At 49.1% G+C, this 23,128-nt stretch overlaps 1 protein-coding gene across 3 annotated transcripts in view; it reads left to right on the forward strand.

Moving 5' to 3' along the window:
* PLS3 (plastin 3) overlaps positions 1-23,128 on the forward strand; it is a 95,667-nt gene that overhangs the window by 45,845 nt on the left and 26,694 nt on the right. For all 3 annotated transcript variants that reach the window (XM_020963403.2, XM_078147982.1, XM_020963401.2), the window contains 2 exons: positions 7,956-8,000; positions 11,660-11,749. In XM_020963403.2, the coding sequence (XP_020819062.1) occupies positions 11,680-11,749 (70 nt within the window). In that variant the 5' untranslated portion in view covers positions 7,956-8,000; positions 11,660-11,679. The remainder of the gene's footprint in view (positions 1-7,955; positions 8,001-11,659; positions 11,750-23,128) is intronic.

Below are 23,128 nucleotides of genomic sequence, written 5' to 3' on the forward strand. Positions count from 1 at the left end.
TACCTGTCTGACCACTTCGCAGGTGCCTTTGCTGGATCTCCATCCAGGTCCAGGCCAGTAATGTGGGTGTGCCCCAAGGCTCTCTTCTCTTCCTTCTCTTGGTGACCTCATTGGATCCCATGGGCTCATGAGACTCTCCATGTAGATTCCTTAATCTCTCCCTTAAGTCTCTGTCCCGTATCCCCAGTCACCCATTAGTCATTTCAAACTTTGCACTTCTCTCCCACCCAGCCCTCCTCATCATGGCTCTCAGGTTGACACCCTTTGCGTCACCCTTCACCCCTCGCCTCCCATCTCACCAGTCACCAAAGCTCAGGTCATCTCTCCCAACAGCCCTTTCTCTCCTCTCACACAGGTTCTCCTTACCTTTGGCCTAGATCATTACAGTGGCCTCCTGTTTGTTCTCCATAAACTGCCAAAGGAATTTCCTCACAGGTCTGCCAGTTTCATTGTCTTAATCCAATCTAATGGCCCCCTATTGCCTCTACAATTCAATACCTCAACATCTCCGAGCTTTTCAGGCCCTTCACCATTTGGCCCTAACCTCTCTCACCAGTGCTGTTGCACGTTACTCCCCCTCCTGTATTTTGTAGTCTAGCTGAAGTGGTGTCTCTGTTCCTTCATCTCTCATCACCATGCCTTTGCGCCCTGTGCCTGGAATGCACTCCTTCACCTCCACCTCTTCCTTCTAGATGCAGCTCCTGTATCTCCATGTGAAGCCTTTGCTGACTCTCCCCTTCCCCCCTCAGCTGCTAGGGCCCTCTCCATCCCCAAGTACCACCACATCCCTATTTGTAGGTATTCTCTTTCTATTTCTCCTCTATATACTTACATATGTCTTTGTTGTTTCCCAGCTAGAATGCAAACTAAGCTCCCTGTGAGAAGACTTGTTTGTATGCCCAGCGTCTGGCACCCCGGGTCTGGCACCCAGCAAGCCCTTCACTGCTTGCTGATTGGTTAATGCAGACAATAACCTCAAGAAAAACTATCTGTCTTGTGGGGCCCCTGAGCCCTTATGTGGTTAGTTGGGAAGGGGACACACCCATAGCAAGGACCAAGGAGCCAATAATCATATGAATGGCTGGCATTTATGTAACAGCACATTAAGGTTTGCATTTATCTCATTTTATCCACACAACAACCCTTTTATTATCCCCATTTTGCATATGAGGAAATTGAGGCAGACCGAGGTGAAGTGACTTGCCCAGGGCCACAGAGCCAGTACTGAGGCTGGGTTTGAAGTCCCTAGTCCAGAATTTCATCCACTGTACCACCTAGCTTTCGGAGAGATCATCTAGTTCTACTCTTTCATTTTGAAGTGAGGAAACTGAGGCCAGAAGAAGGAAGTGACATGGCTGAGCCCTTATGGTGAACCAGTGGCAGTGCTCGACCCCAGAGGACAGCGTCAGGAGCAATGGGCAGAAATTGCAGATGGAAGCTTGACAAAGACTTCCTTATAGAGTGGAAGGGCTTTCCATGGGCAGTAGTAGCTTCTTCCCTTGTTAGAGTTCAAGCAAAGGCCACTAGATGACCACTTTTCAGGCCTGGTATAGAGGAGACCCTTATTCAGGTACAGGTCGGGAAACATTTTGGTGTGGTAGAAAGATTGCTGAATATGGAGTCACAGGACTTGGGTTGGGCTCCTTCCTGCATCTTGTATTTCCTACTTGTCTGCCCTTTGGGCAGGTCATGTAACTACTCTGAACCTTGGTCTCTTCCTCTGTAAAAGGAGAGGTTGAATTAAATGACATCAGAGAATCTGTGAGCCAGGATCTCATAGCACACACTCAACTAGACGTGTGCTATTGTAGATTTAGATATTCTCTCTGCATCCTGCAAGGCTCTGCAAGGCTCTGGCGCAGGGTCTCCTCCCAGTTGCGCTAGAGGCCTTTCCCAATTTTTCCTGACACGAGAGCGCTCTGGCTGTCTATCCACTGTCTCCTGCCACGTTCTCTTCCTTTCATATGCTTCTTTGATAGCTCCTTTTACTCCTGTTTTTCATAGCTCTTCATTGATTACGTGTTGCAGCCTGTGCACACCCACTGTGTGCCCCTCCGTTGCCCTCTCTGTGATAATCATTTTGAATTCTTAGGACGTTATTGTCTTCTGTGTCTTGCCAGATAACGACATTGGTGGAAGGTTAGTGTTGAAAAGACGGGCCTTTGTTTCCTGGGAGCTTGGGGTCAGTAAGAGAGCTTTGCAATTTCCCAGCCTGCTCCCCTCCCCTGTTCTACTCTGGGCCCATTCATTTTCTGTTGGTACTTTCTGTTCCAACATTTGTACTGTTGCACAGATTCTATAGGGTGTCCATCCAAATGGATGTTGACATCTGGACAGTGGCCATTTTTCTTCCATTTTTCTGTATCCAGAATGGTTAGGCCAAGTGTCTGTTCAGTCATTAAGCCAATCTCTGAGTGGTTACAGCTGTCTTCCAGGAGCCTCTCCTAAGAGCATAATGTCCTCTGCATATGTATCCATGTACTTATACGCACATAAAGTAGCATCTGGAGAACGTCACCATCCCCAGAAAAGCCCTCTTCAGGATCCGCTCGGTGCTGGCAAACCCCTTTGGCAGGCATGCATCTCCTGCTTTTGATGGCCAGGCCATCTCCTGGCCTTTTGTTTGTGGGGGTTATTTTTGTTAGGTCTTTGAAGTGATCTTGAATGGTTTTGACTTGTGGATGGGAAATACCTCGCTGTCTAGTACAAAGAAGCAAAATGCGATGGGTAATGGCGTGGCCTGTTGCGTATATTGCTTGGTCCCTCCTAATACTTTCACCTCGTTGAGGATGACCTTGATTCATGTAGAAGATGACTTGAATAAAGATTCGGTAGAGTTGGCATGTAACATAGCTCAGTAGTTCTTGATGTTTCTGCAGTCCTCCTTTTCAAGTGCAGCTCGTGGCCTGATGGATTGAGTGCTGGGCCTGGACTCAGGAAGACTCAAATCCCAACTCAGGCACTTCTCAGCTGTGTGACCCGGGGCAAGTCACTTCAGCCTGTCTGCCTCAGTTTCCTCCTCTGTCAAATGAGCTGGAGAAGGCAATTGCAAACCACTCCAGTATCTGTGCCAAGAAACCCCCAAGTGGGGTCGTGGAGAGTCAGACACGACCGAAAAGGACGGAACAATGCCACCAGTGTGATATGTTGGTTTCATTCCCTTCCTGATCTCTCACGACTCTCACGACTCTGTCTCCTCCAGCTTGGATCTCTTCCACATGCTCTTGGTCCACTCCAGCTGCTTTTCCCATTTGTATTCTTTGGGGCCGTGTTATGGTTAAATGCGGTGGTGAGAACAGCTTGTTACAGTGCGATTTCCATAGCTTTTCCATTTGTTTTGTCTGTTCGTTCTCCTTCTGTGTTTGTCCTTAACGTCCGTGGAATGACTTTCCTTAGTGGGATCTCTTGACAGACTTTCTTTAACCTGGCGTGACCTTCCAAGTAAATGGAAATAAAGCAGAGAAGAGCGTGGGGTAAAGGGCAGTTTTGGCCCATTGCTGCTATGTAGACAATACAGTTATACAGAAGCCATCGATGAAAAACAACCGAGTCAGGTGCTGTCCCCTCTGTAAATCATTCCTGGCCACCTTGCATCCTGAAGAGGTTGGAGGAAGGAGTAGTGTGGGTTCACAACATCCTGTTTTCTGCTTTCTCTTCTGCTGACACCTTCCTGAAAAAGCCCATAGTGCATGCAGTGGCATTTGGGGCCTTGTTCTCTTGCTCTGAAAGTCAATGGTCAGGAGGGCCTCCTACAGTTCCTTTTTAAGATCAGCCATTGGGCCCCTACACGACTGTGCTGCGAAGATCATTTCCTCCTTGAAGAATCCTAAAATCACGTATTTAGTGCTGGGCCTGCGGAGGTCATCTCCCTGCTCTGCTCTAGGTAGAACCAGAGCTCCTTGAGAACGGGCCCGACCCCAGTTGGCACAGGGTGTGTGCTTAATAAATGCTTTTTCATTCATTCATCTTGTCCAACCTCGTCATGTTAGAAATGAGGAAACCGAGTCTCAGGGAGCTTGAGCAACTAGCTCAAGGTCTTATGGGTGGTGGCAGAACCAGGGTTCAAGTGGAGGTCCCATGACTCTCAAACCAGCACTGGTGGGGTGGGTGTGGAAAAGCCTGCCCAGAGGAAGTGTGAATCACAGAGATGTGTTCTTTGAGGGCCCAGGGATTAGATTTCCAATTCCTCTCGGTTGTTAGCAGTGATCAAGTGGGGAGAGGTTCTTCACGGGCCTTAGTAGTTGAAGACATGGAATTAAGCAATACTAAAAATGTGGTGCGTGAGGCACCCAGTGAACCATGGCGTTAGTGGAGATGGCTGGGGAATGACACAAGCAGAGGGATAGAGTTGGGCGAGAGGAGCAAAGGCACTGAGAGAGGAAAGGGCAGGAGGGGGATGGGCAATGGCTAGAACGCAGGGCACGTGAAGGGGAGCCCTACTATGGAGCACCTGGAAGTCCAGGATCAGGGGTTAAGACTTCCTTCGGGAAGCCATGGGGAGCCATCGAAGGATTGGGAGGATCTAGGAAAATTACCTGGGCAGCTGTGTGAAAAGTGGATTAGAGAAGGTACAGAATGGTGGTATGAAGGCCAGTTATTACAGTAGTTTTAGCGATAGAGTTTGAACTGGAGTGGTTTCCTAGAAGCACAAAATTATGAAACTTGAGCGTTGGAAGGGGATCTCAGTCAGCCACATAGCCCAGCCTCCTCATGTTGGGTCCTAGATTTAGAGCTTGTTCATTTCCCAGCCATTTAGACCAGAGAGGGAAAATGACCAGGGACTTGACCCCAGGTCTTCTAAACTCCAAATCCTGAATTCTTCCCACTGCTCTTTAGACATGGAGTTTGAGAGGAACACTCACATGGAGACACTTAATAAACATTTGGAAATCTGGCTAAGAGCTTGGGCAAGAGGTTGGTGGGGGAAGTGGGAGCTTCAGCCTACAGCCTGTTGGCATCCCCATCTGACCTGGTTAGCAGCCGCCCTTCACAAACACTGCTCTAGACTGCCTGGGGTGGGGGAGGCAGGATGCTAGAGCTATGTGTGGACAGTGGGGATGTCCTGGATTGCTGTCTTCCCCCGAAGAGGCTGACAGCCTTTTTGGATGTCTTTGTGACTTCTGTGGGGTGGGGAGTCTTGGAGAGAGAGGCCCGAGATTTGTTCTTCCTAACAGAGGAGCAGTTTTGCTTTGCTTTTCACTTCTGGTCAGTAGATAAGTGGATGTATTGCCCAGTCGATGATGTGGGTTCTACCAGCCCAGGGTCTGGAATGAGCCTCCATTACCACCTGGCCATAACACCCTGCTTCTTGTCTTGTGGTTGCTTTCCCCAAATGGAACGGCAGAAACAAAGCATTGGAGTTTTTTTTAATTTTCCAAGTTTGACCTTGGGCAAGTCACCTCTCTACATCTGGGCCTCATTTTCCTACTCTGTAAAATTGGGGGCTTAGACCTTCAAGGCCTCTTCCAGATTTAAATCTCTTACTGAGTTTCTGAGCATGTAGAATGTGCCAGATTTGGAGTCAGAGGAGGCGAGTTCAAATCTAGGCTCTGTCATTTATTTAGCTGTGTGACCTTGGGCAAATCCCTTCCTCTTTTAGAGCCTCAGTTTCCTCATATGTAAAATGAAGGACTAGGTAGCCTCTGAGGGCACTTGCAGCTCTAAATCTATGATTTCACTCCCTGACCACATGGGATACTGATTATTCAGCTGGGCACATCATAATGGTCAGTTCCTTCCTCCTTCCTGCCACCTCTCCCCCCAAACCCGGCCGACAACACCCCCACCCCCACCACAAGGGAAAAACCTAAGGCAAACCTCTCAAACTGTGTTCCAGAATTTGAGCTATCGTTTCAGGGAGGGTAGAAAGGTGTATGTTTCTCAGGAGGGATTTGTGGTCTGGGTGTATGGAAGGCAAGCTTCTAGCCTGCCAGTGGTTTCTTAATTGCTGTATTGTTAGCCAAGCCAGAGCCTGTCATTAGGGATGACTTCATGGCCAAACCATTCCTCCTGGGTGACGCCCTGAAGTTGTGCCTTTCTGTTTGCTCTGGTACTCTCCTCTTATTGGATGTCTTTTTCTGTCCCCTGTCTGTAAGTTGTCTGGGAAGGTGATTTTTTTCCCCCCTTGTTTTCTCTTTATTCCCCCCTCTTGCTTTTTTACATAGAGAGGGAGAGGTGGTGCGTGCGTGTGTGTGTGCGCGTGCATGAGTGTGTGTGTGTGTGTGTGTGTGTGTGTGTGTGTGTGTGTGTGTAGCAGGCTTCTTGGTCTGTCTTTTAGCCTCTGATTAGAGATGACTTCTACATCCCTGGGATCTGAGATCCATAGCTGGAAAGAATCTCAGGGGCCTTTGAGTCCAAGCCCCTGATCTGAGAGATGAGGAGACTGAGGCCCAGAGAAGGGAGATGCCTTGGCCCAAGTCATGGAGGTCAGAAGGGCAGTCTTCTTGCTGCCATTGCCCCCCCCCCCCCGGTGTATCTACATGCAGTTTGGGCTTTTGCCAAGCACCGTCCTGGTGCTTCCTTCCCAGTGTCTCACTTGTCCCTTGGGTCAATGCTGGAAGGGACTGGGCCATGGGGAGACCTTTCTCTTCCCCTCTTCCTGACCTTATCGTGGTCTCCAGCCATCCTGGGGGGTAGATGCGATCGACCATTAATGTGAACTCCCATCTTAAAGGGAGGAATCTGAGGCGGAGAGAGATTCTGAGTTGGCCACCATCATCGTCCAGGCACACAGAGTTTGTTGAAGGATTGGAAGGCAGGTGGCGAAAAGGCTGGATTTGTCGTCAGAGGTCTTGGGTTCAGATCCTGGCCCTGCTGCTTACTGCCTCCGGGCCTCTGGGCTTGGGGCTCACTTGCTGTGTATCCCATCACTGCCCTGTCTCTTGGTAAAGTGCCAAGAACACTGGACTTGGAATCAGGATAGTCTTGGGTTTGAATCCTACCGCAGACCACTTACTAATTGTGGGACCACTGGACAAGGCATAGGATGAGAGGCCATTGAATCCAACCCCCTTATTTTACAGATGAGGAAACTGAGTCCCTCAGAGGCTGAGTGACTTGCCTGGGTGGTGCAGTGGATAGAGAGCGGGGTCAGGAGGCAGGAAGGCCGGGGTTGAAATCCAGCGTCAGACATGTCTTAGCTGTGTGATCCTGGGCAAATGACTTAATCTCTGCCTCAGTTTCCTCAACTATAAAATGGGGATAATAATAGCACCTACTTCCCAAAGTTGTTGGGAGGTCCTTTCTTCTTTCTTGCCCAGGATCACATAGCTTGCAAGTGTCTGAGGCTGGATTTGAACCCAGGTCTTGCTGCCTCTCAGGCCAGCACTCTCTCTTTGCTACTCCAAGCTACTGTTCTCACCTGAGTGATAGAGATAACAATCACTGGGAGACAGTTATTACAGTGAGAGCATTTGTGAACTCTACTGTGCCACGCCAATCTCAGCCAAGATTCTTATTTCGGTAACAGAGGGAATGTGGGCTCAGGAGTTGGAAGGTCTGAGTTCAAGTTCTAGCAGCTGGCAGCATTCTGTGTGACCTCAAGTGACTCGCAGGAGCCCTTGGGTCACAACTCCAGCGACCATTAGCGCTTCCAGGGAGTGACCCTGGGCTTTGTCGGGAAATCCCAAGTGCTCTAGCAAGAGAAAAGGAGGCTTTAGGGGTTGGTTTTGTTGTTCGGTGTTTCCCTCCATCGGGATTAGAGGCCAGAGATACAGTTGGGGTTCCTGGTTTGGTGTGGGCGCTCCCTTACGGTACAGGGTGAGCAGTTCCAAAGCACTTGTTGGCTGAATGGCCCTGTAAAACGGGAGGGCTTTGCTGTCTGTCAGTCTGGGATTTGACCTCCTGCCGCCCCCCCTTCCCAGACTCCTGACAGCAGAAGCAGCCAGGCTGTATGGATGGATGTAGTGGCACTTGAGCCCCTCCCTCTTAGGGCTTCTCTTTTCTTTACCTTTTAGGTCCTGGGATTACCCTGAAGGCTCATCTGCTTCTGGAGCACGGAGGTAAGCACTTTTTCAGAGGGTCAAGAACCTGGGATTGGCATCTTTCTAATCTGGATTTTAGTAGTTGAGACCCAGAGAGGTCAGCTCTCGCGGGATCATAGGCCCTTCCAAATGGAGGCCCAGAGAAGCTGTGTGTGATGTCTCTGGTCACACAGTTCTTATTTTGAATGTTAGAGGCAGGCTTTGAGGCCTGACTCTGAAGCTGGCAGCCTGTTCACTCATAACCAACAAGTTTCATCATCTTATGTGTGTGTGGCCCTGCCATTATTTAACTAGCTGTGAGGCCTCTGGTTGTGGGCCGTCTTTTCTCCAAGGCTTTGTCGAGGGAAATGCCCTTTTCTGACCCTCGTGGAGGGGCTTGCTGGCTTTTTCTTTGTAACCCTAGCACTTAGTACACAGCTCATCAGGGGCTTCCTACAGATCCTGAATCCTCACTACAGCTGCATGTCACGGGCCCAATTGTCCAAAATAGCAGAGAACAAGGGAATGGTAGTACCCTTTGTAGTTCTGGGGTGAGAGACGGTCCTCTCGGTCTAATTACAGTCTATGGTGTGATGATGGCCACTGTGATTATGGGAGATTAAGCAGTCTCCAAAGGTGGGGTGGGGAGAGCCTCACCATCTGTCTTGGGGAAGACATTGTCTGGAGGCACTGGGCTCCCCTCATTCTGGGGCTCCAACCTAACACTTTAAAATATTTATTATCTCAATGTTTGTTGACTTACTTTTGATGCACATTTAAACCCAGTGACAGGTTAGGCGACATGCCTGAAAACCTCCTCCATTTTCTAGTTGTCCCACTTCTGCAGGCATTTGGAATGCTAATGCCATTTTCAGACTTCTGGCAAGGGCCAGAGTGAGGAAGGCACACTGTGTCCACTCTCAGCATCAGTGGAAGGAAGGGGCTGGGCCGGCAGTTGCCCTGAAGTAGTCCAAGTCCCTGGGCTGCAGCTCACCTGGTCCCTTCCACCAAGGATCTCCTGGCTCTGGAGGCAGCACAGGGCAGCGCACTCACCCTCAAAGGGCATTTTTCTCACATCAAGCTTATATTTTGCCTCCTGGCAACTTCTGCCCTTCAGAGGAGAAAAAGTGGTAAAGCCTTCAGGCTGTGAGGCCAGCCCTGCACATGCTCAGAGTCTGCTTTCTGGGAGAGTGGGGGTGGGGCTGGGCCCCAGATGGATAGGCATGGCGCTCCCCCCCCAACACCTCCACCCATCTCTCTCTCTCTCTCTCTCTCTCTCTCTCTCTCTCTCTCTCTCTCTCTCTCTCTCTCTCTCTCTCTCTCTCTCTCTCTCTCTCTCTCTCTCCCTCTCTCCCTCTCCCTCTCCCTCTCCCTCTCTCCCTCTCCCCTACTGCACACTGGGAACTTCTCTGGGAGCTGCCTGGGGCACTTAGCCACATGGCAGGGGCAGAACCCAGACCTCCCTGATGCCAGGAACATCCAGCTGGTTGCTTCTCAGAGCCTTTTGGTCAGGGGCCCATAGATCAGAATTGAAAGGGATGGGGGTGGGGGAAGGGAGGAATATTGACTTAGGAAACAAAAAAATCACATTATCCAGGTTATATATTATATTTTTATCTTGTCAGATGTTTTCATCTGGTACTGGCCCTGCTGGCTTATGTTTCACATTGCTGATCTAGGCCACCTACCCCTTGAATGTTACAGCTTCAGAAACCAGAAAGTGGCAGAGGGACTTGCCCAAGGTGTAACCGGCTGGGCTTCCAGGACTCCCAATTTCTGGCTCTTTCACTGCTCTCTGCTTTTGTGTTTGCACAGGATTGTTTGTGTGCTGTTTCCCCCAGTAGACTGGGAACCCCTCAAAAGGAGGGAACAGTGTCTGGCTATATTTGTATCCCCAGAAGCTACCTGGGCACTTAGTAATTCTTGTTGACTTAAGTTAGCCCAATTGTCTAAAGATCAGGTTTCCATTTCAGGTTTATCTCTGGTATCACAGAACCCCTTCACCCTCTGGCCAGGGAGGATGCCAAGAGTATGGTCCAGTTTGAATGTAGTGGGGCCTTGAAGGAAGGAGGGGTGTGTGTGTGTGTGTGTGTGTGTGTGTGTGTGTGTGTGTGAGAGAGAGAGAGAGAGAGAGAAGGGGGGGCTGGGAGGCTTCTCACTGCATTCCAAAGCCAATGAGCAATGACTTGTCTATTGTCACCCCTTTCCCCACCCCACCCCCATTAGTAAGCCATCGAGAGTTGGCAGTATTCTATTAGAAAGGGAAGATTTTGAAGGTGAACAATTGAATGTGGCTCAGTGGAACAAATGAGATCATAATGCATGAGTCACTCTGGCACATGTAACTAAGCATAAGGATGAGGGGCTAGTGCTTACCTCCACTTCCTGGCATTGCTGGGTACCTCTGTCCTGTCTATTATTTTTAACCAATGAATGCTGGCCTTATCCTTGGCAGAAAATAGCTTTCTGGGAGAGCTGTGGAACACTGTCATGGCCCCTTTACACATGAAGGCCCCCCCTCCCTCATTGGTGGTGTTGTCCTTGTGAAGACAATGACCTTTTATCCTCATGGAGGTGTTAATATTTTGCCATCAGACTCAGACTGTGTGTGTGTGTGTGTGTGTGTGTGTGTGTGTGTGTGTGTGAGAGAGAGAGAGAGAGAGAGAGAGAGAGAGAGAGAGAGAGAGAGAGCGAGCAAGAGCGAGCGCACACGTGCTTTGTCTGTGGTCACTTGAGAGGCAGGTTGATGTAGTCCAATGAGGGTCCTGGGGGAAGGAGATGCTAAGACAGAATCCCTGCCTTCAGAGAATGTACCATTTGGTATGGCATATATTTGTTGTTGTTCGGTAGTTTCACTTGTGAACCCATTTGGGATTTTCTTGGCAAAGATACTGGAGTGGTTTGCCATTTTCTTCTCCAGCTTATTTTACAGCCAAGGAAATTGAGGCACACAGGGGTAGGTGACTTGCTCAGGGTCACCCAGCTAGGAAGTGTCTGAGGCCAGATTGTAACTGGGGAAAATGAGTCTTCCTGACTCTGGGCCTGGCACTCTATCCACTGTGCCATCTAGCTGTCCCGTTCCCCCTTTGGCATATATACGGATACATCAGGAGGCTGAATGGTATAACTCCCATCTGTATTCCAGCCCCTGGCACAATGCCTTGCTCAGAGCAGATGCTTATTAAATAGCACTTTTAGGGTTAGAAAGTGCTTTCCTCCATCTGAGATAGATAGTGCAAGTATTTTCCCCATTTTATAGGTGAGGAGATTTAAAGCCATCACACAGCTCAGTCAGGGCTGGCACTAGGGTGGAAGAAAGCCAGCTTTTTCTTGCGGTTTGCCCCTCTTTGCATGATGCCACACTGTCTCTCACCAAATGTTACTGGGGCCTGATAGGGACATGACAGCCTCAGTGAAGGCCTCCTAGAACAGGTTGCAATTGAGCAGGGCTGAAATGTGGTGTGAGAGGGAGGCTCAGGGGCCAATCCAGCTTTGGGATTATGGCGTAGTCACTTGACTTTTGGGATAATAATCCTTATAAAACTGACATCACAGGCTTGTGGTGACAGAGCTGCTGTCCAGACCTCCATGTTACAGGAATCTGAGGTGCTATTTTTGCCAGTGATAAAAAGAAGCAAAGCCCAAGGCAAATTAAGCCAACAAATGACTGATTGTGGAACTTTGTGATTTCTCTGCAGATTCTTCCTCGGTTGATGAGATGGCTACTTCCACACAACAGATTTCCAAAGATGAGCTTGAAGAACTGAGGGAGGCCTTTGCAAAAGTTGGTGAGTTATTCTGGGGAATATGGTTTAGTATTGACCCAGCTGGGCCAGCAGGGCTCCTTAAAGCTACTTAACCACAAAGGATTTTGTATAAGCAAGTCTGGGGGCATTGCCCCTTCCTTCTTGCCCCTCACTCCCCATCTCCACTGTCTCTCGGAGCCTTGTTTCTCTCTGTATTCCCCTTCTCTCCACTTCCAGAACCCTAGTTCACCCTAGTTCAGACCCTGACCACCTCTCTTAGGCTATTGCAGTAGACTTCCAAGTGGCCTCCCTGCCTCCATTTTCTCCTCTTTCCAATTTGTCTTTCACGCAGCTGCCAATTTAATCCTGCTAAGGCACAGATCTGACCCTTTTCGCTTATCTAGGCACAATGGAGACAGCACAGTAGTAGCATCTACCGCCTAGGGACATAAAGCACCTACTAGGTACCAGGAACTGTGCTAAACCTTTATACTTATCTCATTTGAGTCTCACAACAATCTGCAAGGTAGGTGCCATTATGATCACCATTTTACAAATGAGGAAACTGAGGCAAACAGGTTCAATTATTTGCCCAGGATCACACACCGAGTAACTGTCTGCAGCTGGAAGTGAATTCAGGTCTTCCTGACTGCAGGTCCGAGCTCTGTGTGCTGTGGTGCCCCAGCCTTGAAGCATTGTGTATAGCAAGCTTGTACTTGTCTGTGGATTTTAAATGAGATAACATTGTAAAGCATCATATCAATTCTGGTATTTAACAAAAAATCTCCAAAGCCTTCAGTGACTCCCTATGGCCTCGAGGTATTAGGGTAAACACGAACGCATTGGTCTCTCTGCTTCCCACCTTTAGTACTAGCGGCATCCCTTGCAAAGAAAGAGCAGCAGGCTGCCACTGGAGTGGCCACTGACCCTTCCAGCTCTTTCCTCTTTCTTCGGAATCTGAGGCTTTTGTGGCCAAAATCAGGCACCCTTCTAAGAAGTTCTGAAACTCCATTGGGCCAAAGGCTTCCCCTCTGAGGAGGCTCTCCTCATCTTGAATTGCTATGGAAAGAGAGCAGAGAAATGCTGAGTAGCAAGCGTGTCTTTCATCCTTCCCTCACTCTCTTAACCATTAGGATGGTTTCCAGGTTGCTGTGACTACTCACTTCTTCCTCTCCCAGCCTCCTCAGAGGCTGCTCTATCTGGAATTGAGGGAGCCTTTTCATTGTATCACAGGAAGTAGACTGAGGCCGGAAGGGTAAGAATGGTCCCTTCGGGTCTGCCAAATGTTTTGTGTATACTATCTAATTTGAGTCTCCTAACAACCCTGGGAGGTGAGGGCTATTGTTATCCCAGCCTCTAAGGTTAAGTGACTCTGGGTAGATGAAATGTAGGAAATATTCATTTTTCCAGTAAAAGAGCTCATCGTGGGCCTTCCCTGTCGTCTTCAGCCTTTAGAGACAGATGCCAGGCAATGAGGCTTAAGGAAAACCTTTGGGACTCTAAGGTTGATTGAGAACTCGTGAAGTGCCATCTTGGGTGAGATTTTGTAAATAAAACAGATGGTGAGTCAGAGTCAGGGGAATCTGCATGCCCAACCCTGTTAGACTGGGCGCTCCTTTAAGGTACAGAGTGAGCAGTTCCAAAGCACTTGTTGACTGAATGGCCCTGGCTCCCCACCTCTTGGGGCCCTGTAAAATGGGAGGGCTTTGGACTCCTAAGGCCCTTGCTGTCTGTCAGTCGGGGATGAGGGAGTTGGACCAAATAGTTCCTTGACATCCTGGGCAGCTCTAAGTTATGGCTCACACTGCGCTTTCTTCTGGATTTCTCTTATTGGGACTTCATGATCAATTTCCAACTCGCTCAGTGGCTTAACTCCTCAGGTCATCTCTTCAAAAGCAGAGGCCTGGTCTCCTCTTGTTTTGCGTTGACACTCTAGTTAGTGCAAGGCTAGCCCAGGGGACCCTTACTTGACTTAACTGCAAGGGAGTTAAATGGTCTTAGAACTTGGCCTGGGATAGTCTAGGTGAGATCTGTCAGCTGGGCCTTTGATAAAGTTGACCAGCAGTGTCTTTAGATTGTCAGGGAATTGTGGCCTTGTGGAGCACGCTGCAAAAGGCGGGCAGCCTTTGGCACAACTTGAGGGATTTGGGCCCATCCTTACAGCGTACTCACTGCCTCCCGGTGGCCCCAAAGCAGTTAGGCTGGTGTCAGAGATGGGATGGGAGACCCTCAGAGTTCAAAACCCAAATTTCTTTTCCTGACCAGGGTGCTCATTTTTTTTTTTTAATTCTCCATGGGGGAAGGATAGGATGGGACATGGAAACGGCTGTTCTCCCTTTCCTTTATGAAAAAAAAATGATACTTTTTGTTCCTCTATTTCTCCACTAGGACAGGTGTGGCACTGAAGAAAAATCTCAATGTGAGATTAAAAAATGCTTTTATGGCCTAGTAATAGGCCATGTTCGATTGGTTAATCAACTTAATATGAGTGTCCTTTTTAAAAAAATTAAATGTTTTTATCAAGAACCTGACATTGACCATCCATATGGTCAATTAAATTTGCTTAGGAACCAGTGGGAAGAGCAGGGGCTGGGTCTGAACCCCTTACTACCTCTATAGTCATTTTACTACCCTGTGCCTCAGTTTCTTCCTCTGAAAAATGGAGAGGAGACTTTTGTTGCCAAGATGGTGGAGAGAGGAAGAAACCTCCTGAAGCTTTCCCAGAGTCCCCTCAAAACAACTAGAAAACCACCTCAGAATTGACCTAGGAGCAGGGAAGCAGCTTAGCAGCATGGCAGGAAAAGAAAGGTCTGTCTCACTCAGATGGGAGGGAGCTAGGTCCAAGAGCAACAGCAGCCTCACAGCAGGGGGCCCTGCAGCAAGGCTCCTAGCCTGGGGCAATCCACCAGCAAGGCTCTGCCCTCATGCAGACCAGCAGCCCTCTAGGCAAGTGAGCATTCTGGGCAGAGCAGCAAGGCCCCACCGCAGTGACTGCGGGATAGAATTTGGAACTCATAAAAATGGGGGGGGGGCGTGTTTACCGGACACCATCTAAAGTTCCCTCCCTTCCCATTGTGGGCAGATCTCTGTACACCCTGGGGCTATTTCATTAACCCAGGACTCTTTTCATTAACCCAGGCTTCCTTAGTCAGGTGGCAGAGTCCTTTGGGGAGGTGATGGGTGGTGAGGGCACTAGGAGGTGGTTTTGTCTCATGCCTTTACCCCTCCCGTTCACTCCTAGGCTTTTGTGTCTGGGTTTGGGGAAAGAAGGGAGGGGCCCTCAAACTGAGCCCCTCTGAACATATGACCTGCCTGCTTGTCCTCTGGCATTTAGCCTTCTGCTCTGGCCTGATCTTTAGCTGCATCTGGCCCCAGTGTTTGGGGGGACTCCACCACAGGACTCCGTCTTCCTGAAGCAGGCCAGGAGGCCCTCGTCTGTCCTCAGCTGGGAGTTATTAAGCTGCCCCTTCTGTTTGGTGGAGTGGGCTCCCTCAACCAGAGGCAAGGACTGTGAAAAGCCAAAAACTCAGGTCCAGCTAAGCATCTGGAGGTATTTAGCCACTGCCTTTCCCGAAGCCTTGTGCTCAAGGAAGGCTGGGCTCATTTTGCTGACTGGGGAGATGGAGGGCACACTGTTCTGCTGCAGTCATCATTTGGCAACATCTCTTAAAGCAGTGACCCCTGTGCTCCTCCTGGGAAATCCAGGAGCTCTGGGGGCTGTTTAGTCAGCTTGGCACCTCCCCCACATACATTTCCAAGCTTAGTCCATAAGAAATGAGAGCAAGAAATGCTGGTAGAAGCGAACAGGGCCGGAGGGTTTGCTGCATTTCATTGTTCTTCCCCTAACCTCACCGATTCCTGTTCTTGCCATTAGATGTGTCTAGGGCAGACTTGGGCCCTTCTCTTATCCCCCATTTTTTCCAGGGCTTCCCTGGCCCGCCTGCGCCCCCTGGCCCTGAGCAGTGGCAGACAGCCGCTAGAATCTAAGCTGGAGTTCTGTCCCTGCTTTCTCCAGACAAGTACTTAAAATAGCTTCAATTACAGGATGCAAGGGGAGGGAGGGAAAAAAACACACCATTTCCTTTTAAGGCTCCAAATGGTGGGCAAGGACATGGCTGGAGAATCGGCTTATTTATTTGAAAGTTGCTTGTGGGGTGTTAGGGAGTCAACTGGCATTTAAACAATTAACTTGGAATAAAAGGCATAATGAGATTTACTTGGAAACAAAAAGCAGATGTAAAAATGCAGCTGTTTCTAGGAGGGAAAAGGAAAGGCAGAAAAAAGGAAGACTTGGTTGAGAAAAGCTCAGCCTCTGCATAAATGCAGAAGTGAGAGCCACGGCTACGAGGACTCAGTCACGGGAGTGCTGGACGTCTCTCTCTTCTTCACCCTGAATTGGGAAGGAGTGATGGTGCCTCCTTTACTTTTGGGAGGATTGAGAAAAAATAAGAAGGTTTTTTTTTTTTCTCATGCAAACTCGACTGTCTAAAGATGGTGACCTTAGTGCCAGGAAGCTCTCCTCTTTTCCTAGGGGCTGTGTTCTGGTCCCCAGACAAGGCCTGTCTTTGTCTCCCTGCTCTCCCATGGGCTCCATCCCCATAAGGCAGATCCTAGCTTTAGAACAACAGGGACTCCAGGGACCATCTATTTCTGGCCTTCATTTTAAAGAGGAAAAATCTGAGGACAAAGGGGAAGTGCTAGTCAGTGGCAGTCAGAATTTGAACCCAGGCTTGCTGACTCCAGATCTTGTTCCTTTGCCCCTGTTAGGCTGCCTCTCGGGTAGTTAGATACTTACCTTGCCATTTCGACACTACGGTGGTCCAAATGACAAGCCTTACATTGCCAGAGGTCCCCTTCTTTGTAGAGTGTCAACAGGAGCATTGAGCAGAGGTGGTCAGAGCACAAGAAAGGTACCAAAGAGAGAAAAGGAACCTTGCCACCATGATTTCATGCTTCTTTGCCAATCAGTGAAATGTTTCTCACCCTTTTCCATTTCAGAGGCTTATGGGATCATAGGGTAGGAAAAGACCTTAAGGAAGGAAGACATGTGGAACCATAGAGTCAGAGCTGTAAGCTAGTCCAGTTCCTCTCATTTTGCAGAGGGGGAAACTGAGGCCAAAGAGCTCAAGGGATTTGTCCAAAATCACACACATAGTAGGTGACCAAGTCTGGATTAGAGCCTACAACCTTGACTTAGGTCTACCACTTTCCCCTCCACACCATGATGCCTCCCTTGCACATTCCAAGTGTTCAGGGCCTATTTGTTTGGTCCCTTAGTAACATCGGATCTATCAGAACCTGGACATGGGCTTGCTTCCTTAACGCTAGCTTTGGTGATCAGGTGGAAGCTGCTAGGGCTCTTTCCTTGTCTTTTCAACATAGACTGGGCCTCTGCCACAGTCTGGGGTGAAGGGGAATGCTGGGAGGTGTTTCTGGAAAGGAAGTAGAGTAGCATCAAAGTTTAAAAAAATAGTGGCAGACCCTTCTTTCCACTACTTTGCCAGCTGTGTTTTTTTTTTAAGTTAATTGTTAGCCATTTTGCAGCCTCCTTCTGCCTCTTCTTTGAAATAGAAACCATTTCCTCCCAAAATAGATGATTGGGAGCTCCAGGGAAGGCATGATTGCTGCTTCAGAAGGCCAGTTAGAAGCTAGAGGCTTTCAGGCCTAGATGGGTGTGACAGGCATGAACAGCCACCAGTAGCAGCACCTTAGAAATGGCCAAGCATCACTGAAGTCCAGAATGGAACAAATGGTTTGCATGGGCAGATAGGGGTGTTCTGTTCTGCCCAGGAAAGACATGGGAATCAGGCGGTCTTCCTTTCCAGTGTGGGAAAGTACATTGTCAGCTAAGGTTTGGGGAGACCAGTCCCTTTCTAGAAGCCAAGGTGACCTGATGAAGGGATCTAACCTCTAGGTTAATCTTTACATAGTAAAACTGATAAATCTCTTGGGGGGGGGCGGGGCGGCGGCAAACACAAGCTCTCTCTTTCTCCAGGAAGTAGAGCTTTCTGAGACCCTGTGGCTGGTAGCCAATTCCAGCTAGGACCTTGAAGAGCATTTGCTTGACCAAATAATGCAGTCATTCCCAGGGGGTGGGACCATATTGGTTTGTGGGAATCCAATGAGATCATACTTGTAAAAAGTGGTTAGCACAGTGCCTGGCACATAGCGGTCGCTACAGAAATGTTTCTCCTTTCGTGTGTGCGCGCGCGCGTGTTCTTGGTGTTACTTTGGCCCTTTGATGAGGTGGCACTCTCAGAACTGCAGAGAAATGAGCAGTGTGCTTGGCTGGGTGCCCCCCCCCCCTTTAGTAACCCACTCTACCATTAGGAGTTCCCTCTGCCAGCCCCCCCCCCCCAAACCACTGGGTCACATTTCTCTCCTGCTTTTCCTGAAGATCATCTAGGCCAACTGCCTCCATTTGCAGATGGGGAAATTGAGGCTCAGAGAGGAGAGACTTGTCCAGAGTCCCAGAGGTAGTAAGGGGCACAGGTTGGGACTTGGCTTAAAGTCCTTCGATAGGAGAATGAGCACTCTTTCCAAAGAAACATGCCAAGAGGTAGTGCATGTATTATCTCCATTTTACCAAGGAGGAAACTGAGTCAGAGAGGGCAAACACCTTTTCCAAGGTCACCCAGCTAGTCAGTGCCATACATAGTTGGAGGTTGAACCCAGTTCTTCTGCCTCCAAGTCCCTTGCTTTGCACTGTACTTTAGCTTAGTACTTAATTGCTCTTGGCCACAGACGTTCCCTAGTCCTTCCTGTCCCGTTAAGTAAGTCTGTTTTTCTTCATGAGCCTTCTAAAGCTGTAGGTTCCAGAAAGCCGTCATCTGACCTCTCCCAAAACCTGAACTTCACATCTCATCCCAATGGCATATTCTTCTGATCCAAATTCCCCATTACTGTGTCAACTAGCTAGGGCTGGGTGCTGCAAGGCATGCATTTATAATCTGTCCGTCCCACTGATCCCCAAGTGAACTGCAGTGCACAAAAAAAACCATCATACACATGCAGATTTCACAATTGCCATGTCCAAAAATGGACCTCTCTGCCTTGAGGTCATCATTTCTCTTCTGATCCCAGTGCCAAATTTTGTTATTTAATAGGAGAGATTCAGTAATGCTCTTCCTTTATCTGCCTGCCCCCCCCCATCAGTGCTAGAGAAGAACCTCATTTTCTCTCTCTCCCTCTCTACCTGACATTCAGCATTAGTCACGTGACAGTTTCCCATCTAGCCTATATTAGTTACATTTGCTTCCTGGGATCCTAATCTGGGGAACAGGCACTGAATTTGGAGCCAGAGGCCCTGGGGCCAGAGCCTGGCAGGAGGTCATGAGGATGTTTTATAGGCTTGTGGTCACTGAGAATGGACAGGACGGTGGGTAAGTGATCTTCCTCCTCTGCACCTCTGAAAAATGAAGGAGCTGCCCAGTGGCCCTGTGGTGGAGTAGGAATCCAGACTGCTGAAATTCTGGCCATGGAGTGGGGAGACCCCACTTGGAAGCCTGGTGCTGGGGGACCTTGATGAATCACCTAATCTCTGGGCCTCTGCTTTGGGCTCATCTCTAAAATAAGGGGTGTGGGCTAGATAACTTCCAAGGTCCCTTTCAGCTTGAGGCCCGAGATCCTGAGCTCTCTCTAAATGACCGTGTTTCTGAAAGGTTCTTGAACGCACTGAGCCTCCTGGTTGGCTGTTGATTTCTGTGTTGTCTTTATTTTGGATACAGCTTTTGAGAACCCTCCATCATAAAGTCATAGATTGTCAGATCTGAGAAGGCCTAGAGGGACAGTCTTATTAAGTTCTTTGAGATGTCCCCTCCCCCACTTCCCCCTCAGGCTGGAAGTGCAGTGGCTTATCACGGCTCCATTCCCGATGCTGATCAGCATGGGAGCTTTGTTCTCCCCCATTTTCCCCAACTTGGACTAGTTTGTCTGGTTCTGGAAACTGATGCCTGCCCAAAGAAGGTAAAGGCATCTCCCAGGGTCCTAATACAAACATGCCTCAGTAGAATGTAAGCTTATTCAAGGCAGGGAGTATTTTCCATTTTGTTTTTACTAAATGTTGGAATGGATCAGTAGGGCTTTGACTAGTCCAGGTCCCACATTCCCCTGTGACCTTTGCTCTCTCAAAGTGTTCTTCTAAGAGGGCCAGGTGGAGCCCCTCCTTCCTATGCAGGCTCTTGGTAGCCCACAAAGGCTGTCAGCTTCTAAAGGTCCACAACTTACTGGAAGAAGCTTCCCCTCCACCTCCCTTCTTCATGGCAGTAGGATGCTAAACTCACCTTTGTCGGTCTTGGGGTGGTTGTGGGCTTCCTGTGCTAAGTGGCCTCAGCTTGGAGGTTTGTGCCCCCTGCCTTCCCATCCCCTTTCCCAAGGTACTTGGTTGTCTCAGCTTGTGGCTGCTCTGCTGGAGGCTGTCCCTGCTCAGGGCCCGCTGCCCTGGTTAAGCCATTCTCCTCCACTGAGGGCAGATGGGTTCTCTCAGCCTTCCTTGTCTCTGGTAGCGGCTGCCGGTCACATGCGCAGTGCCTGGTGCCATGGACACAGCTCTCCCTTCTCAGGTGGCAGGACCCTTTGCCTTACACCCAGTGGAGCAGTAATAGTGTGGCTGGCAGAAGGTACAGTCAATAAACATTCCCCAATGGCCTAGAGAGTACATTCAAAGGTACACTAGACAAACACTCCTCCCTGGCCAGAGCCCTTGAGGCTGGTTGTTGAAGGTTCCCAGGGCACCTGCTTTATTTCCCAACATCCTCAGCTGCCCAGGTTGGTGTAAGAGCCATTATCATTTAGCCCCCAGGTTCGTTCACACACAGCCCTCAGGTTAGTCTTATCGGATATTTCTGGCTTACCAGTGAACAAATAGGGGAACCAGACCAAACAGCCCAGCTGCTCAGTGAGCAGTTAGTAAATGCCTAGTGTGTGGCAGCCAGTGGGTGAGGTCCTGGGGATGCAAACACAAAGGAAAACTGCCCAGTCTGTGGAGAGAAACCACAGGTGCACTGCTAAACAGCTAAAAAATCCAGAGGAGGTCATGGTTCTCAGATTGGGGAATTTGAAACACTAGAACCCAGGGACCATGCAAGGTCTTCTGTAGGCTGGGCCTTGAAGCAAACCAGGGATTCCCAGAGGCTGAAGAGAGACAGCAGGCCTGCTCTGGCAGACGGCCAGTGGAAAGGGTTAGACACAAGCAAGTGGGGAGTTATGGGGGGAAAGGCAGGCTGGAACCCAAGCAACAAGGACCTTAAATTCCCACCTAAGCTGGGTTTGATTCTAGAAGTAATAGGGAGCCATAGGAGCTTCTTGGGGTTGAGGTGGGCTTGTCGCTAAATGGAAGATGGACTGAAGAGGAGAGAGCCTGAAGGCAGAGACACCATTAGAAGTACATTGTAGTCCAAGCAAGAGGGCGTCATTGGGATGGTGCCTGTGTGAGTGCAGAGAAAGAGACAAATGGGAGAGAGAGCTGACTCAGTGGACAGAGTGCTGAACTTGGAGTCATTTATTTCAGTCATGTCCTGTTCTTCCTGACCCCAGTGGGGTTTTCTTGGCAAAGATACTGGAGTGGTTTGCCATTTCTTTCTCCTGCTCAGTTTTACAGATGGGGAAACTGAGGCAAACAGGGGGAAGTGACTTGCTCAGGGCCACACAGCTAGGAAGTGTCTGAGGCCAGATTTAAACTCAGGAAGGCGAGTCTTCCTGACTCTTTATCCACTGTGACACCTGGCTGCTAGGACTTGGAGTTAGGAAGACCCAAAATCAAATCCCATCTCCGACTCTTATTTAGATGTGTGAACCCTGCAAATCACTTAACCTCTCTCAGCTTTAAGTTTCCTCATCTGTTAAATGGAAATCCTAGTTGCTTCTACCTGGAAGGATTGATGTTGAAGGTTCCCAGGGCTCTCTAAATGTTTACCTGTCAGCGATTGGGCGGGCAGAAATAACAAGACTTGGAAGGTGTTTGGACACAGGGTAAGAACCCAGGTTACACTGGGGCAGGGGCGGGAGTTGGGGGAGGGCCTTGACCGAAAGAGGGAGGTTAAGAAGAGGATCAGGCTTTGGGGGGTGGGGGTGGGAAAGAGCTGACCAGGCCCACAGTATCACCCGGGCTTTGGGCTGTCTCAGGAAATGAGTTAAAAGAAGAAATAAAGTCAGCTGAGGACCTTGGGGCCCCTCTTCCCCTCATGCCTATGGAGATGCTTGTACTTCTAGGGGGAGCGGGGCGGCTCAAAGAGAGCCCTAATGCTCGCCCTGGTACTTAGTTCCTTCCTCAAGGCTTATTTGCTCTTGCATTTCTCACAAACTTGTCTAGCTAGTTTCCCAGATCACAGATGTTAGAAGCAGCAACTTGTGATGGGGGAGGGAGATCAGGGTAGGAAAGCATTTTTGTTAATACTTAATAATTATCACGGACATCTCCCTACCACTACACCATTTACATTCGAGCTTCCTGCCAAGCCGGGGATCCCGATTTGGAGGCTCTGGTTATCACATACCACCGTAATAGTTAAGAGAAGGTAATGGCACTGGGTGGTTCAGTCCCTTGCCCAGGGTCACATAGCCAGGATTTGAACCCAGGTCTTCCTGGTTTCAAGGCCAGCTCTTTCCACTCTATCCCATTGCATGTAAATGTCTTGATGTTGCACGGCTTCTACGATCCTCACAATGGCCTTATTAAAGTCAAGCATCTGAACAGTAGCACTAAAAGGGCTCAGCTTAGGAGGGCCCACACCAACTGAGCTGTTGTGCTGTCTTGAACGTTCTAACAAATAGTCTTTGAGCATTGACTGTGGTATAGGCCCAATTCAGAGTCAAGAAATTATTTAAGTGATGTTTTTTATACTCTTTAAGAAGGCAGAGAACACTAAGTACCCTTGACAGGTTTTCATCAAAAGTGGCTAAAAGGAGACAGAGTTTTTGCAATTGGAGTTTTAGTGGGCAGACTCGTCCATCTGTTTGGAGTCAGGGAGGGGGCCGTGCCAGGAGTCTTAGTGGAGTCAGGAAATTCTTCTTCTCTGAGACATCTCACGCGTCAGAAAGGGTTCTGGTACCTCTCATTCTCTAACCCAGAGGCCATCAGCTAGAAATCGCCAGCAAGCACAGGACTTCATCGTTGGAAATTCCAAACTGTATTGCTTTTTTCAGTCCAAAATTTGGCCAGACAGGTTTATTCAGACATCAGTGTCCCTCATTCATGAGGGACGGACAGGAGATTGGATCAAAATACTGTCTTTCTTTCAAGTGACTGGCGAGATGTGGCTGTTAGGTCCCCATATTGACAGGGGGAAGCTGATGGCCTGGGGATCAGAGTGCTTGGTCTCCCATTCAAAAAGCTCTAGCCATGACATTCTTAAATCTCAGGAATCTTAAGTGATAGGCCTAAAACTGGGGCAGCAGCATTTCAGGGCCTCAGGCTGCTAGTGG

Source organism: Phascolarctos cinereus, unplaced genomic scaffold (assembly GCF_003287225.1).
Source record: "Phascolarctos cinereus isolate Bilbo 61053 unplaced genomic scaffold, phaCin_HiC Scaffold_8;HRSCAF=390, whole genome shotgun sequence".
In the NCBI taxonomy this organism is placed as follows: Eukaryota; Metazoa; Chordata; class Mammalia; order Diprotodontia; family Phascolarctidae; genus Phascolarctos; species Phascolarctos cinereus.